The 18,910-nt window shown below is 49.1% G+C and overlaps 1 protein-coding gene across 2 annotated transcripts in view; it reads left to right on the top strand.

The window, feature by feature from the left end:
• The window catches only part of UTP15 (UTP15 small subunit processome component), a 360,659-nt gene that overhangs the window by 20,754 nt on the left and 320,995 nt on the right, over positions 1-18,910 (top strand). For both annotated transcript variants that reach the window (XM_085632333.1, XM_085632332.1), the window contains exons 4-5: positions 13,027-13,119; positions 13,195-13,379. In XM_085632333.1, the coding sequence (XP_085488459.1) occupies positions 13,027-13,119; positions 13,195-13,379 (278 nt within the window). The remainder of the gene's footprint in view (positions 1-13,026; positions 13,120-13,194; positions 13,380-18,910) is intronic.

Here is an 18,910-nt window from a genome sequence, read left to right as displayed (position 1 = left end):
TACAGGTGACAATAATACTTCATGGATCGACTTCAGATAGATTTAAGGTGAGTGAGGCCCGTCGGAGTTAAACATATTCTGCCCCGAATCTTCAAAAGGGGGCGTGAAGTTTAAACGTTCGACGAAGCCCCCACAACTATACATATGAGAGGAAAAAACACACTTTGTGGATCGGACACCGTACCCTCGAATGTTATGTTCTAACACTAAACCTTCTTTCGTTTGGGCTCATAGTTCGAAACTTCTGTGCAAGCGCACCAAGAGACCGTGTCTGATGAAAGAGGCTCTAGAAATAAAGGACAACATGACATTGTTGGTTATTACATTTCACTTCAATTCTCTGATACTACATTCCCTCTCGAGTACCAAAGGATAAAATAAGGAGATGGCGCGGTCGGCAGACAGTGCTTTCTAACATTACTTACACATACCTAATAATTCTGCCGTCTTCTGGATCAGTGGTTAGCAGTTTTCCTAATAAAATCATTTGCCATTTCCACTTGTTTCCCCCACCTTAATTATTTAAAGCACGTAGTACTCATTTGATTCCTCAAACCATGGGCTGCAGAAAGTTCAGTGGTTTAATACACCTCAGCCTTTCACCCTCTGGAGCTAGATAACATGAGTACGAAATAGTTTATAACGCCTGTTTTCTTTTAAAATAACATGAGGCACTTCCATTTCACGTGCGCCCAACAAAATGCTCAAAATATGAACATGGGTGATCGCAATAATTGTTTTCCAAAGCGCTACAAAGCAGCAGTGGGTAGCAGGCACTATTTGTGAGCACACTAGTGTGAGCGCCGCTTTTCAGTTGCTTGCAGTGACTTTAAAGAAAGCAACGTGACATAACGAGGCCTAGAGGTGAGCCACACAAACCTGGGATATTCTTTAGTGAGGCCAGAGTGCCATAACTCATGTGAAGCAAGCAGCAGCCTCGCGCTGATCACGAAATTCCCCGGCTTTATTCTGAGCCTGTATTCCCCAAATGTTATATACTGAATATGTTAAATATGTTCGACCTCTGTGTGTTTCAGAGGCAGTGACATAACTGCGCCTCTTTTAATGCAAAAACAACAGTTGATGGACAGAATGCAGAGCAATGTCATATATTCATCCCAGTACAGAGATCTGGGCCTAAATCCATTTGTGTTTTTTGCTCACCATGCCATTTCAGTTTGAACCCAGCCATATGCAAATCAGTCTTGACCCTGTGCCTCATGGGAACAGTCCAGCCCGAACTGCCAAGCCAGGTCCTCCCTGAACTGAAAACAAGCATCCTAGGACGGGTTTCGGGGTTTCATCCCTCTTCAGCCAGGATAGCTTGATTCCAGTGGCATGGAGAGCACGGGACTCACGTCTGAGCATACCCGCCCCACTCGGGGTGACAAATGCAACAAGCATTTGCAATGCAATAGGTCTCGCATTTACGTGAGTTTGAGCTATTGACATTGCAAATAACTATGCCTTTTATTTTTGTTTTCGTTTTAAAAACATAAATAAAAGGCATTGTCATTTACAATGCCAATAGCTTATACTCATTTAACTGCGAGACCTATTGCATTGCAAATGCTTGTTTTTCTTACACTTAGTCTCTAGTCTGTTGGTGGCCTGGCTGCAGGTATGGCCACAGCCACCAGAGGTTGAGCTTGTCAGCAAGATAGGCAGAGTGCTGGTCATGATGGTTTTGTAAATGATTCAGCTGGCTTTGAATGTGGTGCATGCTGGCAAGTGTAGCCAATGGAGGTCCATCGGAATGCCGGTGATGTGACCATATTTCTTCCGGCCCATTATGAGGCATGCTCCAGTGTGGAGGATACCATTAAGAGAGTCACACTCAAAACAAAGAGAAGTGGGGATCAGGAGCTAATTAAGGCCCAGTACCTAGGCTCCGAAAACAATCATTATATCAGCCAAGGCATTACTGTTCCGACCAAGATGCGAGAGGGAACCAAAAAGGGGAAGGACAAATCTCAAAAACAAGGGAACAAAAGGGATATTTCCTGTTACCCTCACACACCCCTAGGGATGTCCTACTTCATCATTGGGCATTGCTCCTCATCGGGCCGGCGCTGCACTGCCCTACAGGCCCAACGAAGGGTAAGTGTGAGGGGGTCTTGAAAGTATGGGGTGGTAGTATGTAAGGGAGTGAGAATACTGTCTAGGAGATAACAAATATTTAATGTGATGGTTCTCCTGGTAGGATTAACAGACCAAAAAATGGTTGTGGCTACTGTAGGGGCATAATTTGCCAAAGTCACCTGATTACACTACCTCGATTCATTCACAGCTACTTCGGCACATAAATGCCCTACAGTAGCCACAACCATTTTTGGGGCTTTTAATCCTGCCAGGAGTGCGATACGTTAAAATTTCTATTTGGTACAGTGAGTCCATCAAGGAGCTGGGGACTTCGTAATGGCGAGTGTCCAGCCTATGTACTCGAGATGGCTTCCTTGTTTACTTACAATGTCTAAGAATGGATTTAGGCATTACAGGGTCATATCTGCTCAGCAGACATGTCCACACGTGGGATATAGTGCACCCTGCCTTTGGGCTGTAAGACCTACTAAATGGGTGGCATACCTATATGGTGGTCGATAAGGGTGCACTATGATGGGAAGATGTGAAGAACTAAGTGAGGGGATATATAACTTCACCAAGAGGTGAGCAAGAAAGCACTTCCTTTTTGATTAGTTACCCTCACACACCCTAGTGGTGTCATGCTTCATCATCGGGTCACCCCGACGCCTATAAGTCGGGGTGGGCTCGACCACAGTGTTGGGAGCTCTTTGAAGAGATGGAAGACCAGGGGGGCTGAAAGATTAAAAAACCTCAGGCAGATCCCCAGTATTCATGTATTTTTGGGTCTGTCTAGGTTAATAAAATATTTAAAAGTTGGGTCTTATTGGAAGAATTATGGTCCTAAGACCCTGGTGCCAACATGTTTCAGTCCGTACGTGGCCGTGAAGGTCCAGGACTTTCTTTAGGGCAAAGTGGGCCTCCCTAGGGGGCAAGAAAGGGGATTCCCTATCCTATCCTGTCCGTGAGTCAAGGGCAGAGTAGCTGCTCCTTGTGTAGGTGACCGATAGTTAATCAATCACATGTCGTACTCCATCCAAGTTTTGAAGGATTTCCGTGTCTCAGGGGACCGCAAGGCTTCTAAGGGTAGCTCTATAGTCTGACCTTCGTCAAGACTCCTGCCCCACCAGCACACCTATTTGGCTTCGGTTCCCAGCGGCCTTGCGGTCCCCATCCGGTATTAGGCAAAACATGTCAAAAAGAGGCACTTTCCTACAGGGTGATACACCCTCTTCCAAGACAGGCTTTTGTTCTGGGTTTCCTGAGAGCAAAGGCTCTCACCCTAGGAGGTCAGAACAGCGTCTCGGGTGGCAGGCTTGCAGAAACCAGTCATCAAGGACACCAGAAGCATGTAATATTCAGCACCCTGCCTTAGGGCTGTCAGGCCTGCTGTAGCGGTGACCTAGAAATATTACATGTAGTGCTAGGGGACTGACCCACAGGGATGTTTGACATGTCGTGTTTTCATTTTTGTCTGTGCCAAGACATGCAGCCTGCAATGACAGGCTTGCATGTGCTTGGTGAGGGATCCCTTATGGTGGTACAATTCATGCTGGAGCCCTTAGTACCTGAGGCCCTAGACACCATTTACTAGGGAGTTTCAGAGGGTGCTAAAGGTTTTGCCAATTGTACAGTTTTGGGAAATAGCTCTGGCACTTGGGACTTGATTAGCTGAAATCCAGTGCACTTTCAGTCGAAATTACATCCTGTACCAGGCAAAAAGTGGGGGTGACCATGTTAACAAGCATTTACAATGCAATAGGTCTCGCAATTGCGAGTTTTGGAGCTATTGGTATTGTAAATGGTGTTGTAAATGGCAATGGCTTTTTAAAAATTCATAGGTATTGTAATCAATAACAGTAATTTTCCATTAGTATTATAACCACTACTACTATTATACATAGTGTAGTAATAACAGTAGTGGTGGTTATGGTACTGGTGGTTTTAGTGGTGGTGGCCTTAACACGCAGCTCTTGTAGGAAAATGCAAGCTTACCTCAGAAACAAATACACGAGAAGCGTCCACAGTGCAGAGTTTGCCCTCTCTCTTAATCATGTTACTAATAGGAGCTCCCTTCACAAACAGTTACAGCAGTTCACAGTTCATTCGACAAACATCCCCCATACCCCTGGACAGTAGCAATTAAACATACCAGTGAAAAACAGTCCTGCACACACCACGTATACTAATACTGTAGCTTCCGGAACACATACCAGAGAAATAGTACATTGCATATTGCACAACTACACGCTGGTAGTATGATTCGAGTCAGGAAGGCACGGTTACTTGGGGCAGAATCACCGAGGCAGGAAAAGCAGAGCGACGGGAGGTAGGAGAGAGCTGTTACTAGGACGGTGTTTGGGGGTAATAGGATAGAACCACCGGGGCAAAAAGGGCAGTATCCCTGAAGTTACGAGGGCGTAGTTACTAGGTGTGGTTATTGGAGGTAGGGGGTAGAATCACAGAGGCGAGAAGGGCAGAGTTAGTGGAGGGACGAGGCAGCAGTAGGGGTGGTGATTATGGGTAATTGGGCAGAACCACCTGGGCAAGAAGGGCTGGGCCACCGGAGGTATGAGGGAGCAATTACTAGGGCCGGTGACTAGGGGCAATAATGCAGAACAACCTAGGCAATAAGGCTAGAGTGGCATCAGTAGCGAGTAGGGCCGTTTATTGAGGGCAGGAGGGCAGTAGAATAAGCGTCCCCGCAGTCGGTGGTACAGACATCCTGTGGGACTTGCACTCGCATGAATTATATGCTCTGGTGTTTAGGGTGAGGGCAGAGGCGCTGAGGCAGGCGGCGCGCACACTGGTGGCACGCCTAAGGGTCATTGTAGTGGCTGCATATACGGGTGCATTGACACCGGGGCAGTGGGCACTGAGGCTGAGGGGGCGGACACTCATTTTGAGGCAGAGCTACTGGGGCACGAACGGAAAGGGTCAGAGACACCGGGGTATGAGTGTGCACGGGGTGGGGACAGGCATACAGAGCCCGCGGTAGTAGTAGGTTGTGTGTTGTGGCAGGGCGCAGCTATAGCAGGTAGGGGTGGGTAGAGTGTTTTTGACAGGGCTACAGGCACCCAGGGCAGGAGTGGGCAGGGACACAAACACGGAGGACAGTAGTGGTTAGGGGGTGGGTACAGATATTTTTTGTCCCCGTTCTTCTGTTTGAGCCACTGACACATGTTGTTATCAGGAAAGATGTCTCGAGACACGCAGCAAATGTAAACACTCCCACCCTTTCTTTTAAGCAGCCCTCCCTTCCTCCCTCCTCCGGACATTAATCTATGCCGTTTTTTTCTGTTTTTCGAACAAATACCTAAGCTGGCTGCGATGCCGCCGCGGTGGTGTGTGGCGATGGACATCTATCTGTTGAATGGGCCGTGTCACGTGGTAGCAGGCTGTCTTGTCAGACCCGATTGTGTTTTAGGCAAACACTGAGGTGCTCATAAAGGCAGGGGTCAAGTACAGCTTGGTTCCACTGTGCGCCAATTCACCTACCGGACTGGCGGGGCAAAGGGACGTTCAATGCTCGAGGCGGCAGTGAGAGGGCGCCACGGCTGCCGGTGGCCTGTCCGACCCAGGGACCAACGACATCTCGTGCCTGGGCGGGAAATCCTGTGAAGCCTCCGTTGTCTTCAGAGACCTGACAATTCCATTGGAGACATACAAAAAGTGTGTGTGTTTCAAACCTCCTTCTTCATTGTGTTTGTGTTTTTTTGTGTGATGTGTGTGTGTGTGTGTGTGTTACAAACCTCATTATTCATTGTGTGTGTGGGGGGCGTGTGTGTTTGTGTGTGATGTATGTGTTTCAAACCTCATTCATCGTGTGTGTGTGTGAACCTCAGTGTGTGTGTGTGTGTGTGTGTAAACCTCAGTGTGTGTGTTTTTAAAACCTCACCTCATTATTCATAGAATAACTGTTGGGGAAAACTGGTTGAGAAGTGTGGCTGCATATCTCCCACTCCAATAAGATAACCCCCCCATGCACCTTGCTTTACACATTTGATGATAAATTATGCACAATTCTCCCCCCCCCCCCACCACTGACACAGGAGCAACTAAACTAAAATAAAATCACCCTTCATAAAAAAAATCTATAACTACTAATAGTTACTGCTTTGTTAATTTTTGTACCGCTTCAGATGGCAGGGCAAGCTTCCAGGGGCTGTTAAAGTTGAGCATTTGTTTGAATGTGCACCGATTGGAGATGTCTGAAGATGCATGCAGAACAGCATGAGCGTGATATATTTGATAATAATGTGCAAACACAATTTTCAACACTCCCCAATGGTATTTCGAAGCACAACAGTGTCACAACTATTAAAATAAATATGATTCGAGGAAGGAGTCAGCGGTTAGGATAATGCGTGTCTGCTTTACTCTTGCACGTCCCTTATTCCGCCTTGAGGGCTTTTTCCTTGAATCAATAGTCATTTTGTGCGAGCCAATGGCTTGCTTTCATGAGTTCGAGGACGTGTAGCTGTTGACTTGTGGACAACTACCCCACAGCTAATTGAGTTTGTGGTTTTACGTGCATTGCAGTCTTACCTGGGGTCCACCTAAGAAAGACGCAGACTGTAAGACCTGGCATCATTGGCGCGGGTCTCCCTTCCTCTTTTCACTTCCTATCTTTTATGTTGGCGGGATTTAGATGCTCTGGGCGCTGTGCCACTGGTAATCAGTGCCACAGTGCGAATGCTCCCTGTATAAAGATGACTGTATGAATTGGGATAACCATAATTGGCTCGTTTGGTTTACCTGTCAGTCCCTAGTATAAGTGCACTGTATATGCCCAGGGCTGGTTGACCAAATACTGCTTGTGGGCCTGCAGCGCTGATTTGTGCTACCCACCGAAGCAGCTTTTAAAGTATGTTTCAGACCTGCCATTGCAGTTGTCTCCTGGCAGTCCAGAACTGCCTTTGTAACTGTGAGGTGCACCCACTTCCCAGTCCCTGCACCTTCCCTTCGCACCATGTAAGACACCCCTATGGCAGGGTGCGTTGTCTGTGATAGGAAGAACATGCCTAGGTCTGTGTAGCATGTTCTAATAGCGAGTTACCCTCCATAGCTCCAGAGAGTCGAGCCCCTGGTATGACAGCGCCCTTTGTGCTTTGAAAGGGAGCTGTAGGCGGGCCGAGAGAGAGTGGCGGAGGTCTTATGATACTGCTAAGAAAGCATTGTATCTGACTTCCGTTAAGGTCTATCACCGTGCCATCTGTAGAGCCCGTGCGGCGTTCTACGCGGCAGAATTCCGCAATAGTATAAACCCGTCCAAATCTATATTCAAGGCTCTTAAAGATCTTTTGGCAAAAAGAATCTCCTCCCAGGCAACGGCTTCTACCTCTCACTGTGAGGCCTTGGCTTCTTTCTTTCTGGAGAAAGTGCAGGGCATCTACCGGGCCTTTCCCTGCACGGGGCCATCATCGGGGGCCCGGGATATTATCCCTGGCATCCCTATTTTGGATTCTCTTCCCTTGCTTCTTCCTGAGGGATTTGATAGGCTGACCCAGAAAATTAAATCTGGATCACCCTTGGATCCGTTAAGACCTGCCCTCTTCAGGGACCAGTCTTTTGTGGGACGTTCCATGGTACGCTCCTTGATTAACATCTCGCTGGCCACGGGTACGGTTCCAGCTAAATGGAAGCGGGCAGTGGTTTCTCCTATCCTGAAGAAACCCTCACTGGATCCGTTAAAACCGGAGAGCTACCGGCCCATTTCCTTGCTTCCTTGGACGGCAAAAGTTGTGGAGGCCCACGTCAATCAGGTTCTTTCTGACCATCTTACCCGAGCCAATATTCTGGATGCTACTCAAAACGGGTTCCGGGCTGGGCACAGCACGGAGACAGCCCTTCTCGCCATGGCTGAACATCTGCGTATGGTGCTGGATGTGGGACAGACGGCGGCTCTAGTACTATTAGATCTGAGCGCCGCCTTCGATACTGTCTCACACCGCATCCTTCTGCACCGCCTGGAGGAGATAGGCATTGCTGGGCTTGCCCTACAGTGGTTCCGTTCCTTTCTCGACGAGCGTTCCTTCTGTGTTGCTATACCAACGTATCAGTCCAAATTCCATCCGCTGGGCCTGGGGGTGCCGCAGGGATCCTCACTGAGTCCCACGTTATTCAATCTTTACGTGAGACCGCTGGCTGATGTCGCCAAGCAGTGGGGCATGACTATGGTCTCATATGTCGACGACACTCAGCTAGCGGTTACTATCAGTGGGGATGCTGGGCAGGATGCCCCTCTGTTCCAGAGTGGACTGAGGGCGGTGGCGAGCTGGATGAATACCAACTGTCTCCAGCTCAACACTAAGAAGACCGAGGTCATGGTGGTCGGGAAGGGGATGGAACTCTGGGGTGATAGATGGTGGCCTCCGGAGCTTGGGCCGTCCCCAATTCCGGTAACGGAGTTGAGAAACTTGGGAGTGTGGCTGGATCCCACTCTTAGCTTCGTCGGGCACACTAAGAGGACCGCGGCCTGTTGTTTTGGGGTCCTTCGGAGTTTAAGACCTGTCCTGAATTTTTTGACCCCCCTACCAGGCAGCTGGTGGTTCAGGCAACAGTAATATCTCGCCTGGACTATGCAAGCTCACTCCTGGTAGGGGTCAACCAGGCAGAAATCATCCGCCTTCAACGTGTCCAAAATGCTGCAGCTAGAGCCATAGTTGGCCTGCCCAGGTCCTGCTCTGTCTCTAGCACTCTTCGATCTTTGCATTGGCTGCCGATTAAGACAAGAATTCATTTCAAAGTCCTATGTTTGGCTTTTAAGATCTTGAAGGGATCAGCTCCCCAGATCCTCTCTAATCTCTTGTCTTGGTATGTCCCGACCCGTTCTCTGAGATCATCGAGCCAAGCGCTTGCTGTGGTCCCGATGTTTAAGCTTAGCCGTGCTGGTGGCCGGTCCTTTCGGATCATAGCAGCAGGGCTTTGGAACTCTCTTCCGATTGAGATTCGTTTGATGGAAGACCTTCTATTGTTTCGGAAAGCTATCAAAACCTTTCTGTTTTGACTTTTCCTTTTCTGGTTGTTCTCTTTTTTCTGTTGAGTGTTAGTTATGTCTTACCTTGTCATGCGCCAGGACGCCCCTTAGCTGGGGCAGCTGAGCGCACTACAAATGTGCCTAACATAACATAACATTTCAATGTTTACTATGGTGAGGCTATACGTTCTCATAGACCAGAATGGGCAGGCTGAGTATTACGTTCCATAATCCTACCTGCCCCCAGGAACCTGATAGGAAATTCGAATTTGATATGTTTAAGCTCCGGGCATTGAGATTCATCTTTTAGTAAGGATCATTTGTATATCCCGTGTTCGAAAATGCTTCCTCTAGGAACAAGGTATTTTCTTGCCTAAGCTTTCCTGTAGGCTTTCCTAGTATGTGTATTGGCCGTCTGGTTTTGGAGCAGCAGGGCCAGCTGGGTCAGACCTGGCTGGGGAGAGAGATTGGCATTCAGAGCATGGGGAGGGGTGACTCTTTGATCTGAGCAGGGCCGTGCCTGGCAAGGTGAATGATGGCTCCACCTCCCTCTGGGCGTCTGATAGCAGACCCCCTAATTCTCAAAGGGCAGGATGTCTCCTCGTAAAACAAGTGCTCCCCGACCCCACCGAACTGGTTCTGGCTGGATTCATTGATTTGTGACTTTAGAGAACAAAGACTTAATAGGTATAAAACGCTGCGCTGAAACCTCTTTCAAGTGTGTTCCTTCTGGATGTCAAGACAAAACTGTCTGAGTGAACAGAGGAAAGGACTTAAAACTTTCACCAAGCTTGCTGAAGAAACTACAGAGGGCCTGAATTGAGAGCGTCTCCTGCTGAAGTCTCAGGGACATTAGACTTCACCCCGTCAGCTGTCTGAATTCCTGTGCGAGGGATTCTACTTGCAGGTGAGGCCTCCGTCGAGTAATCCGGAGCCTCTAGTTCTACTGTGAGGAACGCGGACTGGTAACCCTTGTTAACTCTGTGTGGGCCGCCTCAGCTAAGAGAGAGCTGCCGCCGCTGAGAGCCCGCCTTAATTTGAACCTTCGGAACCTTTGCTGAATCTGTGTGGGTCGCCGCAGCTAAGAGAGAGCTGCTGCTGAGTGCCCGCACCTTTGCCAACTTTGCATCATCGTGATTCGTCCTGTGGGCCACCACAGCTAAGAGAGAGCTGCTGCCGCTAAGTGCCCGTACCTTTGCCAACTTTGCATCATTGTGATTCGTCCTGTGGGCCGCCGCAGCTAAGAGAGCTGCTGCTGCTGAGTGCCCGCACCTTTGCCAACTTTGCATCATCGTGAGTCGTCTTGTGGGCCGCCGCAGCTAAGAGAGCTCTGCGGCCGCTGTGAGCCCACCACGGAGCTGCACGACAAGAGTCATCGCCACCACCAACCTGGGCCGCCGCAGCCGCGTGCTGCTGCCGCTGAGAGCCCGCCTGTCCCAGAGTGCCCGAATCATTGTGAGCGCACGCTGCGGACCACTGCAGCCAAGAGTTGTGGTCGCTGAGAGTCCGTCTGTCACCGTCTCCGTTTCTTCGAGAAGCTGCGTGCTGTGTCCCCTTCCAACGGCAAGTATCTGGTGTGCAACGGGTCGCGTAGACCCAGGCCTTGAACTCAGTCAGTGCCATGTTCTGGTGAATACGTTATTGCATTTTTAAGTCCATACTGATTTATATGCATGGTGGCTTGTTAAAACGCTTTGAGAGTCTTGCGTTAAACCTTAAATAAAGATACTATTTTTCTATACCTACTTGAGTTGTGTCCTTTTATGGCGTTGTTACTGCCTTATTGTGCATGGTCATAAATGCTTCACACACTGCCTCTGAGATAGGCCTAACTGCTCGTGCTACGTTACCACAGGGTTGAGCTTGGGTTATCAAAGGGGGTAGCCCACTTGCCCTGACTTAGGAAGAAGGGTCCCTATTTGGACATTGGCGCCAGCCATTGCCAACTAGAGACCCCCATCTCTAACACAGACCAATTACAGAGCACGACTGTCAACAGTGTGTGTTGTGTGTGTATGCGCGAGTGTGTTGTTTGTGTACATGTATCTGAGCCTGTGTGTGTCTGTGTGGATGTATCCGAGTCTGTGTGCGTGCATTTATCTGAGTATGTGTGTGCGCATGTATTTGAGTGTATGTGTGTATGAGTGTGTGTTTGTCATCATGTATCTGAGCCTGCATTTGTTTTAGGTGCATATGTTAAGGTGCACTTAGGTGTGTGCTTATTTGCACATTTTACTGTGGGTGTATCAGAGTATGTGCACATAACTATGTGGGAACATATCTGTGCATACCTGTGCGTCCGCATCTTTGTTAGTGTCTGCGCATGTCTTCTGTATATCTCGTGTTTGTCATATAGCATGCCTGTCTGCGTTTGTCCATGTGAGTGTGGTTGCTTGAGTGTGATTTGTGTGCTCACATGCACACTCAACCCTCCAGATATGTAGGTTTCTACATAGAACGCGGTATGGTTCTACGTACACATGGAACATGCGTCATGCCTCACAGTATGTGGAGAAACATACATGTTTCCGCACTGAAGCTGGCATTAAAAGGAGAGCAAACTTACCCCCATTTGCTGTCTTGCGTGTTGCCGGCCCAGCTGTCTTTGTTTGAGATGAACAGACATTTAGGGTGAAACGCTCTCTCCTCCCGCGGCTGCTTTGAACAGGGAAGGAGACTGGCTTTACCGACTCACTGGGCACGTGCGGCAGCCGGACTGCGGCGTGTCTGGGTGCGATGGACACTGGGCCTGCAGACGCGAGACGTGCGGCGCAGGCTATCTCAGGGCCTCGCGCACATCTTGTTCGAGGCCCGGCCGGCGCTCGCAGCCGTGTGGCCCGGGGCTCGCGAGCCACACAGCCCCATGCGTGTCTGCCTCCCCGCCAGATAGCTTTAGCCAAGACAACGACTACCAGCTTATTTCAGCTGACATTACTCCTTATTCATCCGTTTCGTCGCCTAAGCTGCACAAAAGCGTTTCAGCTGCGTTATGAACAACAAGCATCGATCTCTTGTCTTTATGGGGCCATGTGTTTAGAAACACATGGCCCCATAAAGATAAGAAAGTGCTTTGCGACCAACGCAAAGCTGGCGAGCCAATCTGGGTGGGCTGGCTCAAAAAGCCAAAGGGAGGCAGCCCAGAAAGCTCATTTCCAATGGCAGGCCACCGTTTAGCATAAACCCTTTTCTGAAAATCCTCTCCTACAAAATCTTTTGCGAAGCGGAGCAGCGCTTTGCGCTGCAACGCATGTGAGATCTAAAAAGGACAAAAGTTGCAGTTGGCTACTAAAATTAGTTCTAGATATGCCTATTAGCCCGTGGGAAAAAAACTAAAGCTTGAATCCACGCAAGAGTGTTGAGGGACAGCAACAAGGAGTAGAGTTATAATATCTTAAAGTACCCTAGGAGACTGGTTTGAGTAGATTAGAAAAGAATGTAAAGGATGTAGCATAAGCTAGCAAATAACTTTGAGTACCATGTAGAAATGTGTAAAGCTCCAAGAGAACAAGGTAAACAATGTTGAAATTAGAGGAATGGACAGCAACAAAGGACACAGTGACAGTCATTAAAGATAGCAGTGAATTCCACTGTGAGTGATGGATTTATCTAAAGGCCTATTAGGCCATGGACATATTGCTAGACTGCAATATGTCCACTGCCTAATAGGCCTTAAGATTTGCTGGACAAGTGTTGTAACATTTATCTACCTATAATAGAATAACTGCATTCGGGAAGCAATTTCTGTGTTTGGTTTCTAGACAGATAGGTAGTACATTGCTTTTCCTAACCTTGGGAGGACTTTCTTTGCATTACAAGGCCAACATTCTAGTGTCTTCATTGAATTTTGCAACCTAGTACACTTAAGTAAGTCTTAGTCATGTGAAATTCTTTTGCATTTTTTCAATTAATGTACTTTTTTGAATATACTATGTTTTTGTTAACTCCGCAATTGTCTACTTTTTTAGACTCCTGTTCAAATAAAGGAATTTGGCGCAGTGACCAAAGTAGATTTCTCACCAGTTGCTCCATACAACTATGCTGTGACTGCTTCAACCAGAGTAAGTTGAAAAGGTGATGTTATTTCGATTGGGTTTCTGCTAGACAATGAGGTAACACTGCTTTTCTTGGTGCAGGTTCATATCTATGGCCGATATTCCCAGGAGCCAATCAAAACATTCTCCCGCTTTAAAGACACTGCATATTGTGGCACATACAGGTGTGATGGCCAGCTGCTTGTGGCTGGTAGCGAAGATGGAGTGGTCCGGCTCTTTGACATGAATGGAAAAGCAGCACTAAGACAATTTGACAGTCATACAAAGTAAGAAAGTCTTGGCCTGTTGAGCCTTTCCTTGGTACTTTTTTCTTGTTTGTTTTTCAGTTACAGATGTGCTATGCATGAAGTTAATTTGTTTGTGTTAGACACTCACTATTGCATTAACTGTCCATTATATGTGATGGAGACATCTAGCCGCAGGTTCCTTACATTTTGAATTTCCCAGGTGTCAGACTGGATCCGGAAGATTTTTCTTTGAGCAATACCCCTGTGCGCTGGTAGGTGGCGTCGGTCAGCTCCACTTGACATCATTGCGATGTCCGCGTTACCTATATAGGACCACCTCGGCGCACTGACGTCAGTTATTTTCTTTCCGCATCAGCCAGCGCAGATCCACGAATAGAGTTAGCCACTGTCCCTTTTTGTCAGGCTTTTTTTGTCCTCTCCGAGAAGACTTCTGGTTTCAAGCTGTGCGGCGCCTGTCACCACACCATGTCGGTGATCCACCCACACCTGGTTTATCTCTGGTGCCTGGAGCGCGACCACGACTTGAAGTTGTGCACCGACTGCCGGACCAATGCTCCGAAAGCTTTGAGGAAAGGGTCCCTTAAGCTGCCTGCCTTGCGTTGTTCTCCCCAGAAGACTCATTCACGTCCGGGTTGAGAGGAAGGTCTGGGCACCCCTCCTGGAGTTCCAAGTTTTAGTCCTCCCACTCGAAGTCGTTGACTTCGTCAGGTAAGAAGCGCACGAAACATAAGACGTCAAAGTGTGCTTCGACCTCTTCCTGTCCGTGGGCTGACGTGACGGAGGAGTCTCTGCACTGTAGCCCTCGTTCCTCGAAACCTCTTCCTGGGTCTGCTCTGCGCTTCTTAGCCTTTGCGAGAGCTGGAGCGACCCCCTCCCACCCAGCTTAAGGAATTTTATGATGCCAAGTGACTCATATTGGAGTGGCCTGACCCTACTGGCGTGATTTAGGGCCTTGGAGTCTGTGAGGGGGTTCTAGTGGGTCCACAACCAATGCCCCCCCCATGGATCCGTACCGACACTCGTGGTATCACTGCGACCTTTCCCGGTGCCATTCCTGATGCTGAGACTTCTGACGGTGCCAGGCCCCTTTTTTATCCCTGACGACTTGTAGCCAGATCAGTGCCTGCCGGCGATAGAACCCTTAGGTTCTAGGTTGCTCCCTTAGTCCTATTCTGTAGGGCGAGGAAGATTGGGAGGGGTTGCTGCACCCTTTACAAGACCAGGCTTTCAAGAAATAGACTGGTATGAGGAATTATATGAGGCCAGTGGACTGGATACTTCTCCAGATTCAGGCCTTTCTCCCCTTAATGTGGCTACGGAGGAGGGAGCATCATGCGCTATGGTAGTGCGAAGGGCAGCTGTGAGAAAGTGCCTCTTTTGCATCGTTAGGCCCTCACTTTTTGCCTGCTTTTGATGTTGTTTCAAATGTAGTGCACAGGGTTTCTGCCAATCCGGTCCCCAGTGCTAGTGCTTCTTTCCTAAAATCAACCCCCCAATTGGTATTTCTACCCCCTGTAAGTTCCTAGTAAATGGTACCCTGGGTAACTAGGGCCTGGGAGGCAAAGCGGGTCCCCTGGAACCCCCCCTTCACTTGGACTCATCCACTATCTTGCAGCTTGCATGCCCCTGTGAAGGAGAACATGACAGTCGACTTGGCACCCTGCCTTGGTGTCCTGCCAACCAGCACTGCCTGTAGACATAGTCACCCCTCTGGCAGGCCTCACTGCCCTAAGGCAGGGTGCACTATGCCACAGGTGGCTTCACTGAACACAGGAGTGTTTGGTACCACACTACTCCGTACAATAAATTCACACTGATACCAGTGTAGGATTTATTGTATCATGTACTCGGAGCACACCTCAGAGGTGCCCCCTGAAAACCTAGCTAACCCTGGTTTGGTCTCTGACAGGCTGTATGCCGTCAGCCACCACCAGACATGTTTCTTGACCCCTGGGTAGAGAGCTCCTGCTTTCTGGGACCAGAAACAATGCACCTCCTGGGCAAAGTTGTCATACCTCCTCCTCCAGGATATGCCAGTGCTCGAAGAGGGAAGCTTCAACAGCCTGACGCCTTTGTAATGTGAACCCCTGGCTCTGCTGCTAGCAGCAGATGGCCGTCCCTGGTTTATACCCCCACTCTGACCGAGAAAACCGTCGGGAAAGATTCTTAAGAATAGGTGTGCCCACCTCTGCCAACCCCCCTCCTAAGGTGGGGGAGGCGCTGTGAAGCACAGCTTTCAGTCCCCTCCAATCAGGCCTAGGTCTGTGCCTTTTTCCCACAGGAGGGTGGTATAATAGAGGGTGTAGTCACCCCAGGTAAGGTGCCCAATGGCCCTACATGTTACTTCCCTAAAACATCTCCCAAATTTACTATTTAGGCTGATCCCCCAGACTTAAAAACTAGATCTGCGGTGACCTAAGAAGAAGGAAGACGCTGCAGAGAAAACTGAACATGACGACTGCCTTGGCCCCAGCCCTATCCGACCTTCTCCAGCTTCTGTGACCTGTTTTGCAGCCAGCGACCTCTGAAACCCCAGGAAGGACTGCTGTCTTAAAAAATGACTCCAATCTCCCGTGGAAGGCGGACCTTTCCTGAAGAAACCTACTCCGAGGACTGCCCAATCTGCACCCGACGCCCATGGCCTGAGTATGAGTGGCTCACCTGTGCAGCGAAGTCTCCCCAGCAATCCTGAACTCATGTCCAGCGTTGGGTGACAACTCTTACCCTCCATTACGGCACCTGCAATGTGAATCTAGAGACTGCCCATGACCACCTCCAGTGGGAAGACTCCGATGTCGAAAGGCACCCCTGCACCCAAAGCCCCTGGACCTTGGTAAGCTGAGCTGACGGTGCCCCTACAACCCCCTACATCTCTCCTTACCTCTGCTGTTGTTGGTCTCCCCCTGAAACCTTCGGTCCCACGCCTGCAGCGTCTTTGATGAAAGAAGATTACCTATTGAAAAGCATTGGGTGTCCGATGTCAAAATTGCACCCTGCAACCGGCTGCCCTTGTGCCGCTGGTGGTGTATGTTTGGTGCTGCTTTGTGGCCCCCCGGTGCTTAACCCAACCCCCAAAGCTTGGCCCCTGCAACTGATCTACTTACTTGCAAGCAGTGTGGCTCCAGGCACTCCCATTCCATTGGAAAGCATTGGTCAAACTCTGATTTTGACCTCTGCACCCGGCTGTCCCTGTGTCGCTGGTGTTGCAGTTTTAGTACTTACCTGACCCTTGCTGACTTTTGGCTTCGAAGACAGGGATTGTACGTTTAATACTTACCTGTTTAACCGCAATATTGTTTTCCCTATAGGATAACATTGAAATGTGTTGAAAAGTTTCTAAGTGTCGATTTTTTTGAAAAGTATTTTTCATTAAAAAACCTACTTACCTGATTTATGAAGACTAAAATAAAACAAAGTATAATTTTCTAAAATTGGTCTGGATCTCCTTCTTGAGTTGTGTGTCCATTATTGATTATTGTTTGTGCAACAAATGTCTTATACTCCTCTGCGTTAGGCCTAAGACAGCTGGCCCACACTACCACTAAAAGAGCAGTTTGGGTTTTACATTGAGCCCTGTACACTTTTGGGAAACCCCTGGACTCTGCGCGGCATTACCATCTAGCTGCAATATCCTTATACAAAGCCAGCTTCCTACAGCAGTTGAGGTCCTGGGCCCTCTGCTCCCTTCCATGGCAGGCAAGACGGATATCTTGATGGAAGGTCCTACAGCCTGGTGTCTACTCCTCCTTGCTGCCTTTCAATGAGGACTTAACTGATGTCCTACTGGGACCCTGATCCATACCCAGCACAGAGGATCCTGTGAGAAGGACAATTGCTCGCCGCCATCGCCCAGCACTGGGTGATCCAAATTTCTGCACCAACCCCCATACCCCTGAGAGGTTGCTGGTCCAAACCTTTACCTACCAAGACACATGCCCTTACTCCCAGATAGGTGGGGTAAGAATATGTTTTCTTCCACCAGACTTAGGGTCGGTGAGTACTGCATGCTTATTGGGCCGTTATTCCCACACTTGGTGGAAAACGGTTGTACCAGTGCCTGCCACAGGTCCCGGAGAAGGCCTGGACCATCCTCTTCGAGCAGTATCAGACTGGAGAGATGCGGCAAAGTTCATCATTCGTTGTGGTCTCGACATGACCGACTCGCTGGGCTGAGCGGTTTCATCGACGGTGGCTGTTTGATGGCACTTCTGGTTGAGGACGTCTGGATTTTCAGGGGATTTGCAGGGCTCCCTGTCATAGACCTACCCTTTGATGGCACCCGTCTGTTTGGAGACGAGGCATATATGGCGCTGAAGCACTTTAAGGACTCACGTCCTTGGGCTTCTCAGTAGCCACTCATCCCCAGTCTGCCTTTCGTGGCTACGAAAGGGGCTTTCAGCCACGCTAGCCATACTCTTGCTACAAGTCCACACAAGTACAACAAACTCTTCACGGCCAGAGGCTGGGGCAGTCCACCCCCGCACAACTTCAGCCTCTAAACCTTCCTAGTCAAGTCTTTCAAGATCATGGGCGACCACCATGTGGTACTGAAACAAACTGTGATGGGTGGGGTCGTGGACCCTTTGACAGGAGGCCCTCCGTCTCTGGACGAGGCTGGGACAGCAGGGCATATACCTGGTGGTTCAATACCTGGCAGGTTCTCTGAACGCCAGGGCGGATGAACTCAGTCGTCGATGCCTAGCTGATCACAAATGGCGTCTCCATCCGGAGGTCGCGCAAGGTCTCTTTCAACAGTTGTGAAAGACTTGGTTGGATCTGTTTGCCTATGCCGAGAACACGCAATGTCAGCAGTTTTGCACTGGAGTTTCCAAGGCGGCTCTCGCTCGGAGAGGCTTTTCGTCTTTAAGTGGAGCTCAGGCCTCCTTTCCGCCACTACTACTCCTGTTCAGAGTGCTCAAGAAGATCAGGAGTGACCGGGCTTAAGTCATTCATGTGGCTCTGGGCTGGGCATGGAGAGTCTGGTATCCCGAGCTTCTCCAACTGAGCATCAATCCTCCGATCAGTCTCCCCCCTTCGGGAGGATCTTATGTCGTAGCCGCTGGGAAGGATCCTACACCCAAACCTGTCAACTCTTCTTCTTGCGTGGAGATTGAGCAGCAGCAGATAATAGCATTCAACCTTCCTCCCGAAGTCTGTAATGGTATTTTGCAGCCAGGCGTCCCTCTACCAAGACCGTGTACGCCTTTCGGTGGCTCAAGTTTGTAAAATATTGTACAGAAAGGACTATTGATCCTCTTTCTGATTCTCTTTCTCACGTTTTGCTTCTTATTTCAGCCATTGCCCAGCACGGCTCTGCACTGGGCACTCTCAAAGGGTACCTTTCAGCATCTAAGTCCATTCTTAGACATTGTAAGTGTAGTAAAGCCATAAAGAGTATATGGTCTGGGAGTTTGTCATTACAAACTCCACAGCACCATAATGGCTTTACTGAATTCCGCAAAAGTTCCGCCCATTAAACCCACACTGATGCCAGTGTGGGATTTAATGCCAAATGCACTTGCAGGTCATCTTGGAGATGCCCTCTGAAA

This window comes from Triturus cristatus, chromosome 2_1, assembly GCF_964204655.1.
Source record: "Triturus cristatus chromosome 2_1, aTriCri1.1, whole genome shotgun sequence".
Taxonomy (NCBI): domain Eukaryota; kingdom Metazoa; phylum Chordata; class Amphibia; order Caudata; family Salamandridae; genus Triturus; species Triturus cristatus.
Note: the sequence above shows the minus strand (reverse complement) of the source record. Positions and strands in the feature narration are given on the sequence as shown.